The sequence below is a fragment of the Anopheles funestus genome, chromosome 2RL (assembly GCF_943734845.2).
Source record: "Anopheles funestus chromosome 2RL, idAnoFuneDA-416_04, whole genome shotgun sequence".
Lineage (NCBI taxonomy): Eukaryota > Metazoa > Arthropoda > Insecta > Diptera > Culicidae > Anopheles > Anopheles funestus.
Window position 1 is genome coordinate 62,801,761 of NC_064598.1, and position 25,841 is coordinate 62,827,601.

The window sequence follows — 25,841 nt, forward strand, 5'->3', positions numbered from 1 at the left end:
AAAGTCTACTAAGCCAGAAATAACCTTTATGAACATGGCCTTTAAAGGTCGTTAGGACATGAAGGAGAAAAAAAGTCTGTTTACATTTCCAAAATATAGAAACCATGGCCGTTCCGTGGTCAAATCTGCTAGAAAAGTACTTCGCTTTGACAAGCAACTAGTTTCAACACTCGAAATAACAAGACAGCATCCTACTAAGAGGTAATTCAACACGTAACACAACTAGGTATATGGACATCTTGTTTTTTAGCAATTTACTCATCACCCCAACTCCTAAAACATCCTTTAATACCCCCCTTCCCCCCCACAAACTTGCCCCTTCAAATATTACGTAATGTTTGAATGATCCCTTACGTTTATTACGCTGTTACACATATAAAATTCATTAAATTAATCATACATCACCGTTTTTTGCCGCTTTTGTAAAGCAAAATATATATATTTCAGTTCTGTTTATGTTTCACTGTCCAGTTTTGGTTTGTCCCTTGTCCTGCTTGTTTGCCTCCCCGTCCCGACAGCACGTTCATTGAGTGTTTGAATTTTACATTCTGATAACATTTGTCGTTCACTGGTTTATCGTCACTCAATTTTCTTCTAGCTATGAAACAATATTTCGCAATGTACTATTTAATGCTAGTGCTGCCACGGTTGAATTTTCCAGTGTGTATGTGATTTTTCGTTTACTTTGTTTGTTTGCTTAACTTATCGCATGCACACACACCATGCGTCTACGGAGTATTACGAGTAATTTGTATTCATTTTTGCTTTAGTATATGCGTTCGCTGTCCACCTATGGGGCTAGGATAGGGGGTGCATTGAAATGTTCTAATAAGAAACTAATGTTTAGCTTACAGCATAGTTCGGTAACCATACACCAATGGAAACTCGTGTTTTGTTTCTGTGTTTTTATTTGCGTGTGTTGTTTTTTTTTTAAACTTCGTTGGTTAGTTAGCTCGCTGTGGTAATGATTTGGGGTTTTGCAAAAAAGTTTGATTTATTGTTTGATTTTGCATTGGGTTTCTTTTAAATTCTTTTCACTATTGTATTTGGATTTATTCTTCCAAGCTCATGCTAGGATACAAATGCCCATTTACCTACTTTGCATTTAGGTTTAACAGTTTTTTTAGGTTTAGCTCATGTAGCAGTTCGTGTAAAACTGACTTTTGATGTTCATCTCTGCAGCCCTCAAAAGTGCCCGTTTGTTTATCTATTACAACTTTGTTTTCGAATATTATACAACGATACAGTTTGATTCGTTTCAACATTAATCCATCGGCATGCTAAATTGGCGATTGCATGTAGCTTCGGCTTGTTTGCTACATGCTGCTGCATCCAATAGTGTTTCTGCTCAGAAGTATTGTAACGAGTAGCTTATGATTAGTTTGATTGATTTACGACTACCATCCCCCGAAACCACGAATCGTAATTGATGTGTTTGATTTTCATCGACATCTACTAGCAAACTGCTTTCGTTACCTGCATTTTATCAGTGGTTTTTGTTAATGTTAAGTTGTTTTTTTTCTATCTCTCTTTCTCAACATCCACATCAACTAAATCGCGTAATATGCTACAAACCAAAGCATTTTTTCAAAGCCAACCAAATGGATACATACACAACAACTCAATCCTTTTTTTTTGCCCACCTTCTTTTTGGTTCTACTGAGTCACACGAGAAGAAAAACGTATGGGGACGATTTGGCTTCTAACTGCGCTCGTAAAACAAAATCGCAAAGTATGTTCGTATGTCGTTCGTGCCGCATAAATTCGATCGTTATGCAATGGCGAAAAGCAACCCCGAGCGGGTGCGCAACCCCAAATAGGGCGCGAGCAATGGAGCGATGTGAGATCGCAAGATAAAAACACAATTTTATTTGACGACTGTTAAATTTGCTTCTTTGCCCAGAGGCAAACAGAACTCGCAAGGGGAGTTAATAAAAGAGAGCAGTAACGTAACGACCAATCGGTACGAAATAATGGCATATTGGTGAACAAATGGATCTTTATGGGACAACTTTTTTTTGTCCCCAAAACTAAATAAACCATTTTGAGTGGTTTAATTTCTTTGCGTAGAAAATAATGCTTGTTTCAAATTTACACTACATACAGATTGTTCGGTGCAGCGCAGTGTTGTTTAATTTTTTATGTTTTTTATAATAAACCACCTGTTACAATTTCCTAACCCTTCTAGATTAAGGCATATTTAATGTACATACTATCCAACGATTTGTGCCTGCATTGTGTGTGGTGGTAAGTAGATGCTTGCTTTCTTGCCATCGATCATTTTCCTGCGATACAACAATTCTAACCCAATTCCATGCCAAAGGAGCATACTTTTAGCATACAATCTCTAGTTAAACCACAACAGCTCACTCGTTTCGTTAATTCTGCATCGATTCGCGCTGAGGAGGAATAACACAACCGGCTGCACTACCGCAATGCACTTCAAACTTAACTACCAGTACGTGGAGTACGAAACGCTTTTGGGGCACAAAATAAACTGCATAAATCTAGTACAAAATGCTGTGGAATAGAGTATTCTCTTTGGCGCTACTTTTACTACTAAATGGCGTATTGCACGTAACCATGAGACCATGATAAAAAGAAAATCCCTAGCTTCACCTCGTGTCTGTGGGGACATAACGTAAACAACATCTCAACAAGGCGCGCTCACTGCACGCCGTTAGACCGATCAACGGAACTGAATGATGAAAGTCACCGTCACTGGTGTAGCAGCAGTAACATGTGCAAGATTAGCGTGAACAGCGTTGTCCATCTAACGAATGATGATGTAGCTCCTTGAGAATCACACGTGAAAAAAAAAATCATATTAAAGGATATCGAAATGAAAGACAAGATAACATAAAATCATAGAAAGGTACTATATTATCTAATCTGTCTAAAATTTCGAATTTTATTAAACAATCAATCTTACTTACCATTTACTTCCGCAGATTCGTCCACAGATCGGTCACGATTTGGACTCGTATCACTGGATTTATGCTCGGAGCGATCTATCTGATTGTAGTCGGACTGGTAGCGAATACCTTTTTGAGAAACGAAAACATGCACAACAGCAAAAGATATAATTGAACAAATTTGTTATTTCCTCTCAGCTTTACAGCAACTTGCAAAATTTCAACATTTACCTTTATCAAAATGGTTTATCGTCATCGTCGACAAACCGTAGGGTGATTCATAAACTCGTGTTGATGGTACCGTTGTCGTAATACTTTCTGTTGTCGAGGGTGGTATCGTTGTTGGAGGGCTAGATGCTTCATTTACGGAAAGTAAAGAAAGAAAATAAAATGGAGTTAATTTTATATAGTATATTGTCATAGTCAAGCATATAAAAATAAAAAAAAATGCTTTAGCAAGTCTTATTAAATATCGCAATACTGTCATAAACATTTGATAAGGTTTTGCAATTCCTTTTTTTAAGCAAATTTACACTACGAACTCGTAAAATATTAACTGGACCAATAAATCCTGTTGGTGGTGAAACTATTGATATGCTGGATCATTCTCAAACTTATCAAGAACTCATAAAGTCATTGATCTGCACAGTACGAGACAGCAGGAAGTACTCCAGTCTGTTTCAAAAGTTATTATCGCTTGTAACCAATGTAGACTCTTGATAAGTGTTATAGTACCGGTTGATTGGTGTCATAAAGTGTTGTGATGAATGTATGATGATAGTAGAGCATTCACACACACATTTAACGATTTGTTCTATTTTATGTTATTTATCGTTACGCTAGTTTTATTTATTTATTAGTAACCAGTCTTAAAATTACTGATTACTGCCAACATGTTTTTTTTCTATTTGTTATATAACCACGATACACATACGTTAAAATAATGACGTTAAACTAGATACTTAAATAACAAAAGTTATAAAATGCTGTTTAAAAAACATCTCCAAGTCATGTCTTCTGTTCTAAAATGCACATTTTATTCTACCACCGTCATCATCCGTCACGGATAGCAAACAGATCGTCATCAACGGGCACGTTTCAAAGGGAAGTTCTGCCAACACTGTCAACGAGGACGAAGTGCGACAAGACGTGCAAATGAAATCTAGACCAGATAGAAAAAGCAACTCTTACTCAAACATTCTACCATCGTCTCAGGCGCACAGTTCACAAGATTGGCGACCAAGCTCAACCGGGCGACCGAGAATCGACTGTCGTCCTCAGAGCAGCAATCCTTTGGCTTGTTGGCATTGAGCTCTTCATTGCCCTGTTGTTATACGTTTCTGTGACAACGAATGTTCCAAGCCGAATGGATACGGCGAAAGGGACGCATGTGAAGTATGTGGCAAATTACACACTCGAAAAATATACACACACTCACAGATGACGTGTGAGCTTGTTGTTCTGGACAATAACACTCGGGTGAACCAGCAGGCAAAGTTAAGCGTTAGCTGCTAGCTAACTCTGCTTCGGGATGATATTTGTACAATGCACTTTGGTTACAGTTCCGCTTGAGCAGTGTGCAACAGGTTGCTACTGCAACTTAACTCTGAAGCGTAACCAATGGAGCCATGTGCTGTTGATGTGGTTTATTATTATTTCCATTCTTTTCACTTTGTTTTATTTCTACAGATCAGACAACAAATATATAATGAAGAATTTTTTAGACTGTTTAACAAAAATAACAAAACATGTTTTTTTTCTAATACAAATGAATTTTTAAGCGTGATAAAATACTTACAGTACAATCGGATACTTCCATCCGTTTCTCCGCGAGGATTTTTAGCGATGCATTTATAAATCCCGTAGTCGCTGTGTTGCACTTCCCCTATGTGCAACCGCATCACTGACTTATACGAAGGATTGCCGGGAATTGTTTCTGTTCTGGAGAAAGAAGATACATGGAGAATGAGATTTAAAAAGTTAAATATAAAAACTCTGTAACAGTTGTATATTAACCAAAGAGTTTTTCAAACGTTGAACTAACTGGATTGTTGAATAAATTACATAACTGGAGCATTTGTGCTTACTTGTACTTATTGGAGTCGTGTATCATTTGATCGTTTTCTCGCGTCCAGTAGTTGAGTGAGGTAGGATGAGCTTCTATATTACATTCTAGTGTCACGTTGTAGCCGACCGGAATGCCGACCAGTTGATGAGATATCCACAGCATGGGTGGAACTGGAAAAGTGGAAGATAAAATAAATGCATTTCTTTAAATATACATCAATCATTCTCTAATTTGAATTATACTGCCCACGGTTGGCTACCATGGTACGGTAATTATGGCAATGGAGATCCCGAGTGTGCCGAACAGCAGTAAACCTTGGGTTACCATATATACTCACAATCAACACTGACTTTAATACGCTTCGAAACACTTGGCGGTACACCGTTCGTTGCTATGCACAGGTATGCGCCCATATCGTACCGCGACACTCGGGACAGCGTCAGTACATCTCCTTCCCATTCGAGGACTACTGGAAAAATGGATGACCGCGATCGCGACACGGCAATATACAGGGAGAAAGTTTACCAATTAGTCGCATTGGCCCATAGTGGACATTGTGCCGCGTTGCATAGACATGAAGGCTTACCACTGTTGTTACGAGTGATGGCAATTTTTGTGTTATCGTCTCGCTTCCACTTTATCGATGGTGGTGGACTTCCGGTTGCTTTACAGCGCAACGTTACGTTGGCACCTTCACGCACGATCACGTCGCTCGACGATACGGAGTCATCGATATTCGGAGGCACTGAAAAGATAGAATGGATGAATCGAGTAGTGTTAGGTCAAGGTGAAAGTTTATCTATATTAGGGAAGAACAAAATCGAATACGTGTGGTTGCAGGTCATAAAACTTTCTCAAAAACCAACCTGGATGAGAATATTGTTCGAGTTTACTTCGAGATGGTTGTTTTTCGTTTTTTTGCAAACAAGTTCCATTCTCTGGCCCGAGCAAGTATCTTCATTCATCAAAACATGGCGATGTGGGATGAAGATTTTTGACAGACGTGAAATTTCTTAAATCGTTCAATTACTTTCCAAAGCCTTTTCATTCTGTTAACTTTGCGATTTTGTCGACGTTGGTGTGCCTTGGCCGGGCACTAACTTAGGTGTGAAGCTACCCAACGGAAGTTGCCTTCGGATTTTCACACTTCTCATCCAGCAGTTTGCCACGGAAATCTCTCTTCCATCTGCTATCGCACGAACGGAGTAAAAATCATATGAACCATGTCGCCGGCAATATCGATCTCATAAATAATGCAAATGATCTCAAATCACTTTTTCTACCATCAGGAACCGGACTAAACATCGACCGCAAAGAAGTTTTAAAGAGAGAAGAAGCGATGATAATCGGAAAATTCTTCGTCCGCCGGAACATTCAAGCGCACACACCATAAAATACGCATCACGTCCAGGATCGAACGGTTTTGGGAGGGAAATCGAAAGTTTTCTCCAAAGAAGGTTGGAAAACATTCGGCTTCGGCGGCGTTCCTCTTTCCAGCTGGGGAGCAAGTGCATTATGGTTATTCAAATTGTGAGTGTGATTTCAGTGGATATGACATTTAATTTACGGAAAAAAGTCGTCAATTTTTCACTTCACTAAAAGTGTGGCGGAAACTTTTGACATTGCTTATTTTTCGAATTTTCTTTTACAGCGCCTTTTTTTGGGAGGGATTGGCGCTGGTGTTGAAGGGCTCCACATGTTGGAAGAGGCAGTCAGAGCTATTATTATTTGTTGGAATAACTCGAGTTCCGGGGGAGCGTTATGTAAATTTGAATTCAAATGTATGTCGTAAATTAGTATTTTTGAATTACTATGTTTTCTCTATGAATGTTTAAATTTTACAGACAAAACACATTTTATTCACAAAATTCAAAACCTAATTATTAAAAAATCCAAAAAAATATTTCAGATCTCAAATTTCGCCTCTCCTTGCACAAATATATCACAAAACGCTTATGTATATCAAACCATCATTTTCCAATCGGTAAATTAAAGTACAACGCAACCAAAACAGACAAAACAATTTTCTTATTCCGTGTTCGTTTTTAATCAAAACTTATGAAATCATAATAAAAATAATTGCTACCGAAACGAAGACACAACGCTATGGTCTTGCGGGAGGGTGGAATACATCAGGCAGGGGAATATTTGTTCGCTCCAAACGTGGCCATTATTGATTAAAATACCACCCCAAAAACCGGTGTGGGAAAGCTCCTGTGCCCAAACTGGAGCAAAAGATTGTCGGACTGTTTTTCACGGAATGAACATTTGTCATGAAGAGTGCGAGGAAAACACAGAAAGGTGGAACAGATAAAGCAAAGGGATGATAGTTAGTATGAATGCAACTTCTGGAACGGTGCTACTATCCATAATATGGAAGATAGTAGTAGGAATTGTTCGCGCAAATCCTTTAATGGGAAGAAATTTATGTTTCTCTTTCGTTTGAAGGTGAAACAAATTCCACGAATTCTTAAAGATAGAAATTTAAGACAAAGCGGTACGCTGCTGTGGCATCTGTTAATCACTATCAACAGTTTAGTATAAGAAAAAAGCACCTGCTTTGAGACCTCGAAATGGAAACGTTGTTTTAGTGTTTCTCATTTAATTTCAATGCAGTACATCTTTTTTATCATATTTAACATATTTTGTTGTTGGACAAAACACGTTACGCTGATAGCACAATTCAGATGTAATCAAATGAAACCTGCAACTATTATTTATTACGATTTTCAGCCTTATTGGCAAATTTGCTCAATCTAAAACTATTTCCGCACAAAGGAAATAACACACCACATATTCGTGTTCGTAATTTCAATTTTTCGACAGTATCCTCTCCACAATGCTCGTGCTCTGAAAAGCTGCTCGTATGCAATGAAACATCATTATGGTTTGAGCTAGTCGTACATCAGCTTAATCACTGTCGTTTCACGATTGACTCGTCGAGACGTCCTTCCGCGTAGTAATTGAATTAACGTACTGATAAATCGACAGTAAATGACGAATATGATAGGCACTGTGCGTTCAGGCTGCTGAAACACATGGAGCGTGTGGAAAAGTGAGCAACATATTACATTATGCCAGGCGTCGGCTATTAAATCATCTTTCCGTCACTATCGTAACCAAATGTGCTCCCAACCAGACACACATCAGTAATATATCGATCAACTGGCACATTCGACTACTAATGATACGAGTCTATTCGTTATACAAATGGTTGAATCCTTCCGCAAGCTGACCAGCGGTGGTGGAGAAAAACGGGCAACCAACATGCAACAGGCACGCTGAAGGACGCCCCACATATGACGAGAGTGATGAATAGACGATGTGACGCTCGTAGGCAATTAAGTTCAGAGCCCGAAAGCAACGCATCCATGAGGCATGAACCTCGTCCTGATCCGTTTGCTCGATTTGTATGCAACAAGTCAGTTCCGTTTGTAATTATGGCTCTTTTGGCAGGGACCATGGTGATGGTTGTGCAAAATCTGTGGTTAAATGGGCATTCGGACATGTTCCATTCACTAGCGTCAATTGACAAACGAGATGGCTTTTGTTGCGTTTAACGAGATGTGATGTAATTAAAAAGTATCGAATTTCAATTTTAATAGACAGTAACAGTCATTAACATTTATGAGGATTTTTTTTGTGCTAAATCAACGTAATGTGAGATAAGTTTTTCACAAAATAAATAATGCTATTTTAAGATCGTATGTCAAATGTTTTAAATAAACAGCAATCAACTGTTTCAATTTTCATTGTTGTTGGAGAAAGAAATTTACAAGTTTACAGATTTTAACGAAACAATTAAAATAGTGGAAGTAAAAAACTGTCGAAAATGTACCACTCAAATTCAATTAAAAACCAATCATTTCAATTCAACCGGTTATCGAAAGCAAAGAGGTTAAAAAAAATTGAAAAAAAGAAAAATATTGATGTGCCTTACCCACAACATGCAGATAGCCGAACTGCGTTTTTGCCGTCACCGTATTGATTTGACACATGTACCGGCCCTTGTCCTCCTCCTGCACATTGGTGATGTGCAGGAACCACGTTTTGTGTTTGTCGTGTTTATCGTGGGTAACGCTGATGCGCGGGTTTCGCGTGATGACGTGATTATGCACCGTCAGTATGGCCGATTGCTCGAAGTGCATCCACGCAACCTGTTGAGAATAGTGAGTAGAATGAAGCGAAAAGAAATTAATTTACCGGTTGTTACTTTTGTTTTTATATAAATGAAATATTTTTACTAGAATTTTCAACATATTGATTTGACTTTCCAGACAACCATTTACAGCTGTATCGTTGCTACATAATTAATAAACTGGACCGTATAATATTTCTATGTAAACGGTTGCTTTACTTCTGGACCGTTGGTTTGTTGGCTAATATTTATCGTAAACAATGATCGCTGCAAACATAAATTTTCTAACTTCAGTAGCACGTGGAAATGCTCCCAATAAAGTAAAAACGACAGTCAAGGCGTTAAATCACATACACTCAATGCGGTGCTGGCTCGCCAAGGTTTTTCGGTCGCCGGCAAAACCATTCTTGTGTGGATGTTTTGTCCTGCCGAAGCGCCCATCCTAAATTGATCGAGTGCAAAATGGTCATTATGAATTCCATGCGCATGAAAAGGGTAAAATCCTTCGCTGCGGACCGTGAGCTTTATGGCAGTTGGAGTATTCCAGATTACCCGTTTGCTGGCCAGCACTATTCAGGCCGGGGAACCACTGTCTCAATGGCCGGTGCGATAAAAGATCACTGCAGCGGCTGGTTTGTCGTCATGGCAAAATTAGCTCATTGAAAAGGTTATGAGCAGAGCGCGCGAGAGAGAGAGGAGAGAGAGAGAGAGAGAGAGAATGGGCAAATGTTCTTTTAATTGAATACCAAGCGCCAGTGTTCGGTTGGCAGCCTCTAGGGATGACACAAACCGTGTAAACATATGCTAGACTTGGCCTTTTAGTCACATGCTTCCCAGTAGGAATAACTGCATCCGAACCGGACACTAAAAGAGAAGGCCTAAAACGGTGTAATTTAAATAAAACAAACATAACCGGCAATTTTAGTGCTGGTCCCGAGCCAAGTAAACTTCCCATGTGCCGTGTAATAGAGCTCTATGGGCAAAGTGAATCTTAAATGGTCGTGTAAAAATGATTTTACTTTTAGAATATCCTCTGGCACTTTACAATTATCCTTTATGATACCTAATGCTTTTAATTTAAAATGTTCATATGGAAAATATCCTCACACTTTTTAATGCGGTTTACGAAAAATATATGAATATATAAACTTAATGTAATTTATATAAAAATGTTCTTATGTACGATGCATTAACCGCCAAACTGATATCAGCATTTTTCAAACATCCAATGTGGTCAGTTTACAGTCAGTTTACTCATAATTCGAAGCAAATCGTGATCGTGCATACAAGATTCCGTACTCAGGCACATAAACATTATGCACAACAATGCTTCGAAAGACTGCTTTCGACGAGGATAATCGTGTTCACCTTCAGCACGAATCTCAAATAACGACAAAACGGCTTTTTATGTTTAAAAAAAATTCACTCCGTTTAGCAGCCTTCCGTCACAGTTGGAGGCGCACGAGTAGCTGCGGGGATGCTTTTTCACGCCACCATAATTAATATAGGGAAGCTTTAAAATTAAACTAATTTCAAACTGTGTCAACAAAACAGCCATCGTCATTTTCTTCCCATTATCGCTTTTGTGTCGGCCCTTTATTGTTTACATCGGTGTAGTGCAAGTGAGCGCTGGGTAGGGAATTCAACCGAAAATGGGAGGCTGGGGAGAGATGGCTTCCGATGTGCTAAGCTTCTTTTATGGTCGCCCCAAAACCATCGACGAGCATGATGGTCCCCTTTTTGAAAACCGACAGACAGCCAACCGGCCAGACCCGATTGCCCTCGGTTGTGTTTCTCTTCATTTTTCTACTTCCAGCGCCGGGACTCGTTTCTAATCGTGACTGTTTCACATTGCATCAAGCATTTAACTTGCCGTGGTGTCAACTGAAAGTGACACCCTATGGATACTGTCCCCTTGTCCTGGGTGGACAGTGGAAAAATGTTTAAATATAGAGATCAAAATAAGAGAACACTTGTTCTGATGGAAACAGTAAAAATATACGAAAACGACAGGGTACATTGGAATTAACCGCATTTTTAATGATATATATATTTTTTAAACAAATCTTTTGAAACCAATCACTTGTGGCAACTATTTTTCGTCGTTAGTTTCCATTGTTGAGAATATACACGAAATGAAACTAAGTCATGTATTGTGTCCTGTCGGACACGAAATTGCTGTTCCGGTTGCAGTAAAAAAAGGTGTCACTAAATGGGTTCGTAATTCGTACACAGGCTCATTGCATGGGTATGAGAGGCATGCCTTATCATTCAATCTTGACTAAATTTTTCCAAATTTCATCACATTTTACTTGCTATTCCATCCGTTTTACATCCATGCTTTCGTGTATCTATAGAAGGTGAGCTACTTTTTGTTTAGCAACTAAAGGTAACGTTTGCTTTGCCACAATATACGAAATCCACAAAAATGCTAATATAAGATACAAGGAAAATAGATCACAAAAATATCGTAATGTATGTATTTTCTACAGTATTTTTACATTCTTTTCGTCTTTTAAACTAGAAAATAACGAAGCATTTTGAAGAATGTTATTCTTGGGTAGATTTTTTCCGAATGCTATTAGATAGTAAATTGAACTTCTAGAACATCCACTGTACCACTGTACAAAACAGTTGTATTAAATTCTTTCATTCACAACATTTGGAAACTAATTAAACGCCACCCGTGTCACGTAATGTTCAATACGCTCCGACAAGAAATTGCACGGGACGATGTCTACACTAAAAAAAAAATCAAAACTATTCCAAACAGCTTTGATTCTTCGCTTTCGCTGACCATACATAATTTATGTCCAATGCTTGCCGCAATTCGAAACCTACCACCGGTAACGGAACAAGTCGAAGGGCAAACCGAATTGAACCCTTGAAGTGGTCGATAGTGTGAACGTTCTTAGCCTCAAAATCAACCCAGCTTGTACCGATACGCTCTTCCCGGGCATTTTCGTGGTGCTCGTGCCCCACAAAAGTTCCTTATCTACTAATCTTACAGAAGCGATGGCGACACGAATACGGCCCAAGCCATACGCTGTCCCGACCGTTTTCTACCATTCGAATGTGGAATTCCTCCATTCAGCAAAAGTAAAACCAAACTGGCCAAAGAAGTTAAATTCAGTCGCATGCTGGTGGTTTTTGAAACAAGCTCAGCTATTTGAAGCGATCCGAGCCGAGCATCTACAGTTGCCAGTCTACAGTCATTCGTTCGCTCCCGGGTCCTGGAGGAATCAGTGAAAATCCATTACATCAGTCTAGCCGAAAAGTGTGCTGCAAAAATTTCGTAAACAAACCTATAAATCGTCTCGTCTGCTGATGGAAGCGTGGGGACTGAGTGGGAAGAATTTATTCTGGGATGCGGAAATCAGGACAACCGACACTATCGTCCGAAATCGAGATTTCAGTTGTGTGCGGTCTCCATTGAAGCTGAGCGTGATGCTTCCTACAAGGTGTGCAAAGAAAAACTAAATTCGATAGAAATTGGAATGTTGATATCTCTAAGGGAATGCTGAAATAGAGGTCAAACATGATGTGAGGTGTGTCAGTTTCATGTTCATACAGCAAAGATATTGTTTACCAATTTTTAAAGATTTTTATTTTTTCGTTAAAGAATATTGGTAATTTAAATGTTAATTAATTAATTTAATTATTCAAATGTTAAATGTTTTGAATATTTTAAAAGTTTTATTAAAGTATCAAAATGATCGTAAAAATGCAAACATAAATTAACAACAAATAGATTGAGTCAAAGTATATAATAAGAAATTCGACATTAAATATAAGTGGGAAAAAGCTTATCCCTTCTAACAGTTGAAACTCATACGTAAATCAAAAACATTTTTACAAAATTTAAAAACTTCTTCTCTAAACCTACCTTGTACGATCCGAGATTTTTCACCGAGCATGCCAACTTTACATTTCGTCCTGCTGGCACAGTTATATTCTCTATGACATCCGTAAACTCTGGGTCTTCCAGCACGGCTGTAAAAAAGCAAACAAAAAAAAAACCAAAATTACTCAATGATATTATTTCATTATTGAATGCTATATGTACCGTCATTGAACCTGTAAATAGCAGAGGCCCAGTTTGACATGAATGTAAACTTATTGGATATCAACAGGTGTGGTACCTGTCAACAAGACGAACTTCCGGTAACAAAGTTCATATGATCCGCAGCAACTGAATTGATCGTTGTTCATACGCTAGGTTCATTAAAATCGATACGTGACATCCGTTGAGTTAACTTAGAATGACAGATAAAGTTCAAGCTTGATAATTTCATGTTCATCGAATTTAACAACACACTCAAGAAACTAACCTCAACAGTTATCTGGCAAAAATATTGCCATTAGAGATAGTTTCGAGCTCAATTACCAACTAAAATTCGTGTGAATGTAAAATTATATGTTTTGGATTTTAATTAGCACATCATACAAATGCACAGAGAGAAGGTCGAGGTTCGAGCAAACTAAAGATGGTTACAGACTGAGGTTATTCAAAAATATACATCATTCGAGACATACGCCACATCAGCAATTCATAAAGTTCCTCATTATAATTATTGCACTGGTACTATGGTATGATATTATATTTCAGGAATTAGCTATATTCGTCTATTCATCCAGAGGCAACATTAAAAAAAGCCTTTTCATCATTTCAGTTACAACTGGTGAACGAATTTCCTGATCTGAAATTCAGGTCACGTGTGGTAAGTTTTTTGTTTGTGATCCCTCGAGATGACTTCAACATAAAGCACGATGTGACGATGTGTTGGCGACAGATGGAGTTTACCTGTATTAAAGCCAGATGGTCAACTTTAACAGAAAAGTTACACTTCAAGTGACAGACTTTTCTCTAATGATTAACAACTCGAACAAGCCGTTATTATTAACGTAAAAATATCTTTCCTGTGTTTTATATTTGAAAATATCAGTACTTACAAATTAAGTTAAATTAAATTAAATTAAAAATTAATTTTAAAAATTAATTTCGTTAAAACACTTAACGAAATGCGAATTGTTTTACAAACAAATCCTATTCTATCGCAGATTCAAACAATTTTGCTCAGATAAATGATTTTTGTGTCTCTTCTTTTTAAACAATCATTTGCCCATATCAGAACGATGGTAGAATTACCTCGCTCAGTGAAATATCTTTAGTCCATCCTTTCGAACATTGGATACCGTCTACGAATACTAATCTATCAAATCAGGTCTTATAACGGTCCACCAAAAACCCATCGTTTCGCTCTGCCTGTATTTTACCACGAACGACAATTTTCCGCAACGATTCCACTACTACGGTACATTGCTTCCGAAAAGTTCACTTTCAATCGTAACCGATAATGTCCGTTCTATCCTGCAAAACCTTAGAACGAATGCGAACGAATGTTCTCGGTGAAAACAGTCCCAGTTCGGACTGAGGTCCTCTCGTTACGATCGGCGATCAGGACACAATCCGTGGCACGTAATCGTATGGATGGCAATGGCGAATGAAAGGATACAATTGTAATTCAATTAAGGTTGATACTGAAATGGTGATTCAACCTAATTTCGTTTCTTCTCTGCTTTTTAGAGGCAAGAGCAGGACCCGTATCGCGACCGGCCTGCTCTAGCGACAAAGGAGAAAAAGAAAAGTTACATACATCCGCAACATACGGAATGGATCCTTTTAGGTGAGGTGCATTCTTCCAACTGTTTGCACGAAGAACAACGGTTCCGTGAAGTATATTTATCTACCGTTTCAACCGTTGAAGTCCGCAGTCCGGTTGAATCCCGCAGCCCGGTAGCAGGGATGGGCTACGTATATTCTTTTAATATTCCGGAAATGTCGACAGCCGAAGTAAATAAAATTAAAGGCTACACTCGTTGGGAGCCGTTGATGTCGCGTTCAATTCTGCTGCGTCCATTCAAGTCTACCGTACGAAGGGAGGGTATGTGGCACCAGACATAACCTTTGTCTCTTCCATTCGCTTTCTGTTAAATGCGTTTGGCGTCCTATCCTTAAGATGCGGTGATGTGTACGTTCGGCCGAATGGGGTTGCCCATTCCACTTCTTCGCCAAAAGAGTCTAATGAAGTCGATGAGTTCAAGATTGTTTTAACGAGCATTGAATTCAACCGAAGAACCGACCTATTCGAAAACTTTTCCTGTGTTGCCGTGGAACTAGGTGAAGGGAACGGTTCTTCGTGAAAGAACGATTGTCCTGTACCATTAAGAAGACCATGATTAAAAATGTTATCGCAAATGCTTGATTTTTTAAGAAAACGGTTAAGACTGCCAGATTGTAAAATCGATTTGAAAAGGAATGGTATGGAGTTTTGTTTAAAATCATCTTCAGAACAGACTTATCGTTTGATGTATAATATGTTTCAAAGAAATTATTACATTACAGAATAGCTTTCTAATTGCGATTTGCGTTGTTGATATTTGATTTCCACAGGGAAAATGAAGTATTTGTTGAGATTTCAACAGCAATTCCTGATTTCAAATATTCATACCTTACAAGTTTAAACTTATATACATGTATTTCAAAATAAGAAAATTGATCTGCTCTTCCAGTTCCAACAAAAAAGGCAGTTCCCATGTGTGAACTTTAGGATGACACATGCTCGAAACAATTTCGAAAACATCCGGCCTCGCATAAAGTGTAAACGGAGCAAAGAACCAACAGCAAAGGTCTGGCCAAAGTGCCGAGGTGGAGGAACATATTTTTCTAAATTAAGTACGCATGAAATACTTTTCCCATTCTTTTACCATTGTCTCGGTGGTTCCCATCAAGGACCACGATTCTCCTGAATACGATTTACTCGAAGCTTTTTCAATAAACATAAACTTTTTGTTCACCTCGGTCCTACAGCAAACGACAACCATAGACAGTCGGAACCAAAGTTGGAAGAGGAATATAGTAAACGGTAAAAAAAATATCACAAAGTACATTCAGGAAAACAACTCCCCGTAACCACATTTACGACAAAAATAGTCGTACAGAACATCTAAAAGGAAAGAAGAACGTGAGGGCAGAATAAAATAAAAAATAAAAAACACCACGCATATGCAGTGAAAAAGTTTGCACTTTAGTGCACTGTTGTAGTATACGAATCTCTTTTATCTTCTGTGCTTTTTCCTCTCCCATCTTGCTAAAGGATCGTCCTAACAGATCAGCTTAGAGAACCTTCTGTGGAACCACCATGGTTCCAGGATGCGATTGCAAAGTGCTGGAAAACCTGGTGAAGGAAATACACGCGCTTCGGGGAGGAATTTGTCAGCTAGTTGTTTGTTGGCACCCTTGTTGATATCTTAGCGCCATTGTGGAACAAATCAGTAGAACTTGAAACGCCCCATCGTTAGCGAAGGATTGAGGACTGAATGTAGGATTTGGTTTGCCATAAAGTTACCGTGTATTGCTTCAATTGCTTCAGAATCGAGCTGTAAGCCACCCGAGATGCGGTTGTTTGATGTGATTATCTAACTCTGATTACATGGAATAATTTCATTTGTTATGCAATCAAGCCCACAAAGCGTAAAGATAACAACTATTTTCTTACCTTTTGCATGCTGGTTTTGACATCACCAGATATGATGCACAAAATGCATTGAAAATTTTATAAAGCAATTGGTTCAGAATAGGCTGTATTTGAATTACTTATCATTTACTCAAGCACACACTAAATTCCCAATGTCCATGTTGCGTGTCATAAACCACCCTTTTCATGTATGTATTATATTTTTTATACTACCACACCTGTCCATATTGCGAATATTTACATTTATTCATTTTCCGCTTATTTGCTTTCCTTTTCACGGAACATAATAAAACTCACGCAGAGCAACGAAAAGGGATTTACTCCAAAGGCGCGTAGGTTCGGGTTGGTGGGACCAAACGATACCTTTCAGTAGGGTCATATTTTGTGAAGGTATGCTTGTCTTCCGTTTTCTCAAAATGCCTTCTCACACATACACACACGTACACATGTTTGATAGGGTCGAAGCTGAAGGGCTGATGGGGGATTGGGCGAAACGAAAGATTTATGCAGACGTTCGTGCCACCGCAAGCGGAAAGAGAGTAAGTTTGCTGGTAGATTGAAAAATCCTTTCCCAAAAAGCCAAAACCAAACACAAATGGCCTGTGCGGAGAAAAACGCTACTTCACAAAATCAAATAGACACTCGGGAGCACTCGGGAAACATAACCCGATTCATATTTTTTTCTCCCCAGATTTGTTCACATCGGCAGACTCAGGGAAGCAACTTTGACCATAGGATGTGGGGTTGTATGAAACCAAGTTAAAAAAAAAGCAACACTGAACGTAAGTCCCAACTGCTCTATGTATTATGATTTTTACGTACTCGCCATTTCCATATTTCGATTTCCTGCTGTCAAACGATGTCAAAAGTATGTTTCCGCCAAACAATGTACCTTGGTGCATATGTGACAATGGAGGCTTGGGAGGGCAAAAGAGCCAAAAAGGCGTACTCCTATACTAAAAACTCCTGTACCAAAAAGAGCCACAGCAATCGAAGTATGGCGGAGTACAATGTCACCGGCACCGACGAAACATAAAGTCAGTGGCATAAGAGATATTGATTGATTTCGTTAAAAGGATCGGGAAGCACATGGAGGACATTTTTTATGGGATGGTTTATTGTTATCGTTGTACATCGTACAACGAACAGCAAATCTTTTGAATAACCACTAACATCTAATTTGATTGATGGTTCGCTAGTAAACGCTATTTTGCTGAGTACTATGCTTTGTAAAATCATCTGAAAGAAAGCAAGCAGATTGCTTCACTTGCAAATATTTACGTGTAGAATACTAATAGGAGTAGAATACGAGCAGAAATATAATGTTTTAAACCAAAGGGTTTATTCAGTAAAACTGATTTACCAATACGCCAATAGTTTGGGCTGTAGTTTGACCAAAAATAATGTTTCTTACGTTAAACTGATACTATTTATCCAAGGATATTCAATGCCTAGAGATAACCTGCAAAGGGTAGCATGCAAGCTATTCGATCTTTCTTTTCACGATCGTTTCAACTTTACTTGTCACTATTGAGATAATTGGGTAATATCTGAAATAAACAACGACAATAAGAGCTAAAAACATTCTGTTATCAAGGATTTGTGCTATGAGCATAAGATTATCCATCTTAGTTTTCACCACTTACAGAAGTAATCACAGTTCTGTATTTTTTTTGTGTTTTCAGCTTATGTAGCAGATCCACTTATATAGCAGATACATGTTCTGTAAGTGGCAGAAAACTATTCGGGTTGAAAAAGTTCAGGATGAAAATTAACGAAATCTACAATCTTGTACCTTTATGGTAGTCTTGTTAACAACTATTGAAAATTTGAAGTCCACCACATCAACACACTTCTCGCTCTTGGGCCAAATGTCAGCTCAGAGAAGATCGATGAAGTTAAAACATGGGCTGGAATGCCTTAATTCTGTCGATGGAAAGATGATCAGATGAATTGTTGGTATTAAATTGTATATAATTAAATTGTAATACAATTGTTTTAATCTATATATATAAAATTCTCGTGTCGCGGTGTTAGTGTGCAAACTCCTCTTAAACGGCTGAACCGAAGTGTATGAAATTTTCACTGTACGTTCGTTAGGTATGAGAATAGGTTTAGCGCTATAGTTCGTTTCGCTAGGTGGCCTCTGGCCAATATTATGAGTTCTTTTCTGTTTTTCATACGGGAGTTATCAAGTAGACATAGCCATTTTTTCAACACGAATAATGTTGAACACTACTGAAACAAAAAAGTTCTAACGAATAAATCAATCAAAGTAGGTACACATGACGATTTATTTGTGCAATTTTATTCATTAAAGCGTAAAGTGAGTGATAAATAAATAAAAAGCAAATGTAATGTATGTAAAAAATACTATTTAGTGATTTGCGGCTCGGTGGTACATGTGGAATCGGTGGCTTCCACGGAAGGACCTGGTGTTAAATCCCAATCGACAAGGAAAGTCAGAAATGCATCTTGAAGTAGCAGAAAAGAAGGAGAGACATAAAAGAAGAAGAAGAAGAAGAAGAAAATTGCTTTGATCGGGAATATCATTTGGATTAAGAATGGCAATAATTTCAGAATTTTCGAATAATCAACGATATTCTCTAATCGACGCTCTAATAATACCACAAGAATCAAGATTGAACTATCAAAATGTTGGCTTTAATTACAAAAGGCATGTTTTAGGGCAAAGCTAGGTTTGCCGGGTAAGCTAGTTGTATTATAAAATGTTTGGATTACTATGAACGGAACGACGATCTTACGATTATTTATAAAATTGGACTCGTCAGGCTTTAGATGATTGTTCCCACCATTCGAATGTTGCCAATTGACTCAGCCCGAAAAGTTGTACTTTCTGATCTTGGGGAAATCTAAGCTCTTTTTAAGGATAGGTGTTATGGTTTAATATGAAAGGTAGAAGAATATTTCGCGTATGTCATCCATGTTGAGAACACCTCCCACTTCTGTTCTGGCATATTGTGGGACTTTAGTCAACGAGTGATTTAATATGGCGAGATGGTTGGAGGAGATACTCGTCACAATCATTAAATGGAAATCAAGAAAGATTGAATCGTAACATCTATCTATTTTGAAACATAGTCTTGGTAGGAATCATACGGAGTGGTGATCACGTTCGTTCAAATTTTGCCTGTTTTCTGTGACTCCTTGGTTTCGGGGAAGGACTTTGATATCATTAGATCATCAATCAATATTATCATTAAGAATAGACTGAGAACCGAGGCGGTAAAGGAGAAGTATCAGCTCACCAGCGTAGTTTGGATCGTACCAGATTCGGTAACGATCTCGGTCGTAGATGATTTTAATTCCTTTGACATGATCACAATTGCACTTAACCGAAGGAGAGCACAAGTGAAATTCGAATGCATCATACGATCCAAACTAACTCCTAGGACATACAATATATTAACCAGTATTTACCCGAGCCTTAACTGTTGGTGTAGCAGAGCGAGAACTCCGTCTTCAATTTTGAAAACACTTTCGGCCACGCACTATCTCATGGGTTATATGTTAGCCTTTCGTGTGGTGAAGGAGAACATAGTTCAGACATCTCGAAGATGCCCTAGGTCAGAAGAACACAGACGAATACTACGAATACAGAGCATGTTTGAAGATGTCGGATTTTTGTCCTACGAGGAAAATAAACGCCAATTGGCCAGTGTACTCGTGTAAACCAGAATCGAGTTACGTCTCAACATATTGATAATCTGACGTTTTGAGCCTTGAGGTGCGTAAGAAATGAACATTTTAATGACTCCTAAATAATAATATCCTCTATGAAACAAAATTCCTCTTTACCTATTGTATCTTACCACTTTTGCTTCCCTATCGGTTATCATTTTAGTTTATTGTAAAAAACTCATATTTTACCCACATTTTTATAATGATTTTTAACATCCTTTGCTTGCTTACTGTTTAAACTTGAACAATATATTTTAAAACAGTTTTGCAATTTGGCTTGACATTTGGGGAATGACTGGGACAACGAATCACTACCGCGGCCTACGCTATTATCCCCTGTACACGCAAGTAAATGATTTTCGCACAAACATCAATCATGTGGAAGCGGGTGTTTTTCATTTATTGAAAATAATAAGCTTACCCCTTTTACCGAAAGTCTATTTCCATCGACAAAACACATTTTTTGGCATTTTTTTCCTGCCTTTAAGCACATAAAGGTCAACGAAGTGCACGAAACTGTTGTCACTTGTCACCGGTGATTAGTTTTCCGCCTGTGGCAGCATTCTTGTACAAAAGAGCGTGTGGTTTCTTTTTGTGGGTGAAAATGAACAACATAATCATCTGAAATAACGAGTAGAAAATAACCAAACACACAGCTTCATTACGCACATTCCAAAGGCAAAACAGCCGACCCTTTCAACGGCTTCGTCAGCTGACTACGACTTATCCGAGAGACGAAACTAGTAAATGATCGAAACTGGCGCCACTGTCATCGATCAGCACACTGGCACTTTTCCTGCACGACATCTGCCGTCATTTTCTCGCAGGGGGCAATCGCGACCTGCTTATTGCACAATACAATGTTCTGCCTCTAGCCAGTTGCTTGTGTTGGAAGTGTGCCTTTCGTCTAATCATCGCGGAGAAGAAGTCATCGAAATTTACGACAGTATTATTAGTCTATAAAATCTGATTTAACAACCATTTCCTTTACCACAAGTTTATTTACGTTTGAAGATATTTTCCTATCAATATCCCAATAAGGGTAAAATTCTTCTTCATTTATCATCTTCAGTCGTCTCGAATATTGCTCTATCATCCACATTTGGTTTTATATTAACCAAATTGCACGGCATATAAAATTTCCCAACAAAAACACAGTCAAAGGTATATAAAATCATACTCTAATTCCAACTCTTAATTTTCCCGCTTCCGCACCATTCATCGAGATAAGTTTACTCCATTCTTACCGGATCGTGTTGCGGTGTAATGCTATTTCCACCAGCGAAACCAACGTTTCTTCAGCAAAGAAAGCAATTCCCCTGTTGCAAATGTCGGCTGGCTTTGTTTCAGATTTGTGCTAAATAAATCAAACCACCTTTTTGAATTGTTAATGGTGCCTTCATGCGTGTAATTCATGTTGGAATTTTTTCCAGTCCATTTGGCACCCGAGCATCGCATCGGGGCGGGAAATACGCTTCACTTTAAGACGAGAAAAGTCATGTAAGTGTAACTATGCTGTGTTAAATATATGAAAGTACAGAAAAAAACAAAGCCAATCTTTGTTCGACAATGTGTAGCGTAATTTTCATACGCGTCTGTTCCCATGCTTCATTCTATATGTAACCTTCATTCATAACAATTCCTTGAAAACGCTCTCCTGGGTGGATCGGTCTATTTTATTACTGCCGAGAAAGCAGCGACCATGAAACATGAATGGAAAAGTAAAGCCAACGCAACGGTGGAAAGACTTCCGTAAAGGGGTTTACGTTTTGGATTCCTTCCCACAAACGTGAAACATTCAGCTCATCCTCCAACTGTGTGGCCAGAGCATACACTCTAGTGCCCCACTAATGCTACTTGATTCGTTTCACCGTTTCACTGCCACAAAAACCACCCGGAACCGCAACAACTGCAAACGACACAGAAACGATTTTGGTTACGAATTTTTACTACCATAAGCCAAGAGACTACGACGCATTCCGCAACCGTATAGCTTTCCGCAGGAAAAAAAATCATGGCTAAAGCAAAATCCAACGTGACTTGTGCCAGAGTACGACAGTCAAATAATTTCACTAAATTCAAATCGACAATTTCCCCTTCGCAGGTTAACATTCTACTGCTTTGGTCGTGAAAATGCGATGAAACGGTTACGCGTAGTTCTGGAACACTGTCGGTAGCTTGAACGATGAGGAGAGCTAGAGAAGAGCTAGATGCTAGGGCAGGAAACTCATTTTCCTTATGTGATCCGATCGCTATCTGCCGTCCCATCTGTGTCCTTGCTTTCCTTCGGTGTCATTCTAGGGCAAAGGCTCAAGATGCTCCAAATACATCGAAAGACACGAACAACAGGCTGGAAATCAACGCACAAATGGCTACCGATGGGTGGCGAAGGATGGTCCAAAGCACTTGCGTGAATTATGTTGGCACACGATCACGAAAAGCTAGGGCTCAATTTGGTCGGATAACAGCTTGAGATTTCCGATCGAACCGATATCGACTTTCCGATACAATGCTTCGAACCATGTTGTCATACGATTTTACTCCCCAACAACGATTCTACCCGGCCAGCATGAGTAACTTCATCCTCTTCGGCACAATGTCTGCACGTGTTTGGCAAAGATAAGCAGTTCTTTCGAACGGACATACACACATACACACACACGGTAGCGATTTGGTCATGCCTTTCGTTCCGCCATTCGTTGCGGTCGGCATCAAAATTAATCCTACGGCACATGTTGCGTTAAAATGTAATAAATTGATAGTGACGCTCATTCCTTTTATTTTGTTTTGCTTTTATTATACTTTCTTCGCCACTCGCCCGGCATGTGTGTGTCGATGGCGCCAGTTGTTGTCCTAGGACGTGGCAGCTCTTTCTCTGGGCTATCTGTAACGTTTCTTCTTTATTGCGAGTGTCATCGTAAGGATTTTGGATAAATCAATGCAACGCATACCCGAAATCGATGGGGTTTTTGTTGGAGATTTTCTAATTGCCATCAGTATTCGAGAGTATGCGACGAGTTCTATTCGCGATAGTGTTTTCTTGCAACCATTCCTGCAACAGCAGCTGTAAAACACATAAATAATAACTTTCTCTTTCCTGATGCACTACTAATGGAGGGTTGAAATAAGGGGAAATTGAGCATATTAATGCTTAATATTTATCGTTTTGCGTCGTTCAAGAAGGAAAGACAATTATTTGAATTAATTTTCTACTCAAACGGTTTGCTAATGCTAGCTTGAGATAATCGACCAAAAATATGATAATTTTCTTTAGATTTTTTTGTTCTATTATGTCAAGAAAATAAAAATAATCTTTTATCTTTTTGCTGATGTTGCAATCGGAAAAAGACAAATAGCTTCTTTCTATATTATCTGACAAATAAAAATATTATAAATATGAAATAAAAACAAGCTGTTTGCTTGAATATTATTCATCTTTCGCCGTACATTGAACTCATTTGAATGTTTATTTATGTTTTAAACAATCGAAATTGAATATTTGTTTTACATAAAACGTAACGAGCATTGTACTGCTGTCAACGTTCTACCATCATAAAACAACAACTGTTTAAGGGTTAATGATTTATTTTTGTAAGCATACCCATCAGACGCCGATAGGTTTTTCAGCACCCGTCCAAAACGATACGGTAACATCACAAACCCCGTCGTAAATGGTCGCTGCCAACCATTTAGACTGCCGATTGTAACAATAAACAATGAAACCACGTTCTGAACGACTGATGATATCATTAGCCGAAATGAAAACATCCGTCCACAGCGGGACGATTCTAATACAGGGGACGTTGCCTCTTTTTCTTCTCACTTCCTTTAAAGTAACATCTGAAGTTATCGGTTGAGATTTTCCACATATTTTCCCCTATCCGTTCTCCTACGAATCCGTTACAAGTTGGAACGATTCTATCTCTGCCCACAGTATGCAATCGATCACGTGCCTTGCGCCGTCGGAAAACAATCCTTCTCGCGGACGAAAAATGTTTACTTGGCATACACTTGTTTACGGCCCAGCAGGCAATATTTCGGCGGGTTTTACACACCGGTGTGTGCGATAGTTTACAGCCGGTCGTTTTACCTTTTTTCTTTTCTTGGTCAGAAGAAATAAATCCGACTAATCTGAGGATTGGCTGTTTTCTTCCACTTACTGTCACTTAATGCGTCCATGTGCGACACATCATCACACCCGTTGCTTAAGATGAAGGGTTTTGTTTACGGCTGAATCTCTAGCAACTGTCCATTTGATAATATGATGAAAGAGAAAGTTTTGTTTTGTACTAAAATTTGATCTCGGTGATAAAAGTATGACATTTTGTAAAAAATTTCATAAATCTCTAAATGGTTATGCAATGCAAATGTTATATTCGATTCGATTCGATTATATTTTCTCTCGGAAAATATGTAACAAATTAAGTTTTGATCTCATGTTTTACATATACAAATATTTAATAAATTTAAATAATTAAGTAAATGACAATTATAAGCAATTAAATCGTTATCAAACTATTCCACAACATGTTCCACCTTAAACATGTTCGTTAAAAATATTTTTAGATGAGTTTAATTAATTTTGTTTTTCCTTTTTCGGAAAAAAAATTCTCATCAATGCTTAAATATCTCAAAGCATGGATAGGAACGTCAATTGGTAGAACAAACATGGAGAAACGGTTACATTAAGGCGGCATTCTTCAATACCTTTTTCGTAGAACATCCTCGTGTTTACCAACATCTTCTCAGCGGCAGCAATACGACAAGACGATTGAATTAAACGCATCCTACGCACAAACAGAGGGAAAATTCCTTTTCCACCCGTAGATTTCGTTACAATCGAAATGAATCGAGCCCGCTCGTTGTCGTATTTGTTCGAAGCTGATGGCGATGTTTCTATTATTTATTATGCCTTCTTCCCCTTCCGGAACTGACGAACTGGTTGGCGGGCCCGAAGCTGCGTCAAATGTGTGTGGAAGATACAGATCGCATGCCGAAGAACCGAGCACATACGAGCGGACGCGTCACAATCCTGCTCGAATTCAGTCACAGACGAGACGTACTCATGAATGTGTAAACATTCTGCTCCTCCTCCGCCGGTTTTGCTTCACTTTGCCGATTCCGAACATTTTCCGACCGATTTAGATGGAAAACCCCTTTCGACCCGGAAAGGTTCTCCACTGTCGTCTACTTCCTTTAAGCGGACCGGGGCGTATACAAACAACCGTTTCCAAATGAACGGAAAAGAGCCAGAAAGGGTTAAATGAGAGAGAGAGAAAGAGAGAGAGAGAGAGGGATAAAAAGAGGACGAGTTTTCCCCTATTTAACCTCGGACAAAACGGGGAACCCTTTTTTTGGTTTTTGGAGCACGTTATTGTTGCGCTTGTTTTGCGCCACATACCATTTTCCTCGCCAACATGTTGTTGTTCGGGGGGGAAAACACTTTTCACGCACCACCAACCTTCAACCGAAACGGTGTG

At 38.7% G+C, this 25,841-nt stretch overlaps 1 protein-coding gene across 2 annotated transcripts in view; it reads right to left on the minus strand.

Annotated features, from left to right (window-relative positions):
* Nucleotides 1–317: 317 nt before the first annotated feature.
* Nucleotides 318–25,841, minus strand: part of LOC125766134 (lachesin-like) — a 40,667-nt gene continuing 15,143 nt past the window's right edge. Inside the window, exons 2-10 of one of the 2 annotated variants that reach the window (XM_049431811.1) lie at nucleotides 13,008–13,114; nucleotides 8,924–9,140; nucleotides 5,570–5,728; nucleotides 5,321–5,449; nucleotides 5,003–5,153; nucleotides 4,714–4,856; nucleotides 3,147–3,272; nucleotides 2,937–3,044; nucleotides 318–2,795 (exon numbers count right to left, since the gene is read on the minus strand). In XM_049431811.1, the coding sequence (XP_049287768.1) occupies nucleotides 2,719–2,795; nucleotides 2,937–3,044; nucleotides 3,147–3,272; nucleotides 4,714–4,856; nucleotides 5,003–5,153; nucleotides 5,321–5,449; nucleotides 5,570–5,728; nucleotides 8,924–9,140; nucleotides 13,008–13,114 (1,217 nt within the window). In that variant the 3' untranslated portion in view covers nucleotides 318–2,718. Of the gene's footprint in view, nucleotides 2,796–2,936; nucleotides 3,045–3,146; nucleotides 3,273–4,713; nucleotides 4,857–5,002; nucleotides 5,154–5,320; nucleotides 5,453–5,569; nucleotides 5,729–8,923; nucleotides 9,141–13,007; nucleotides 13,115–25,841 lie in introns of both variants that reach the window. The other variant, XM_049431810.1, reaches the window with a different exon arrangement.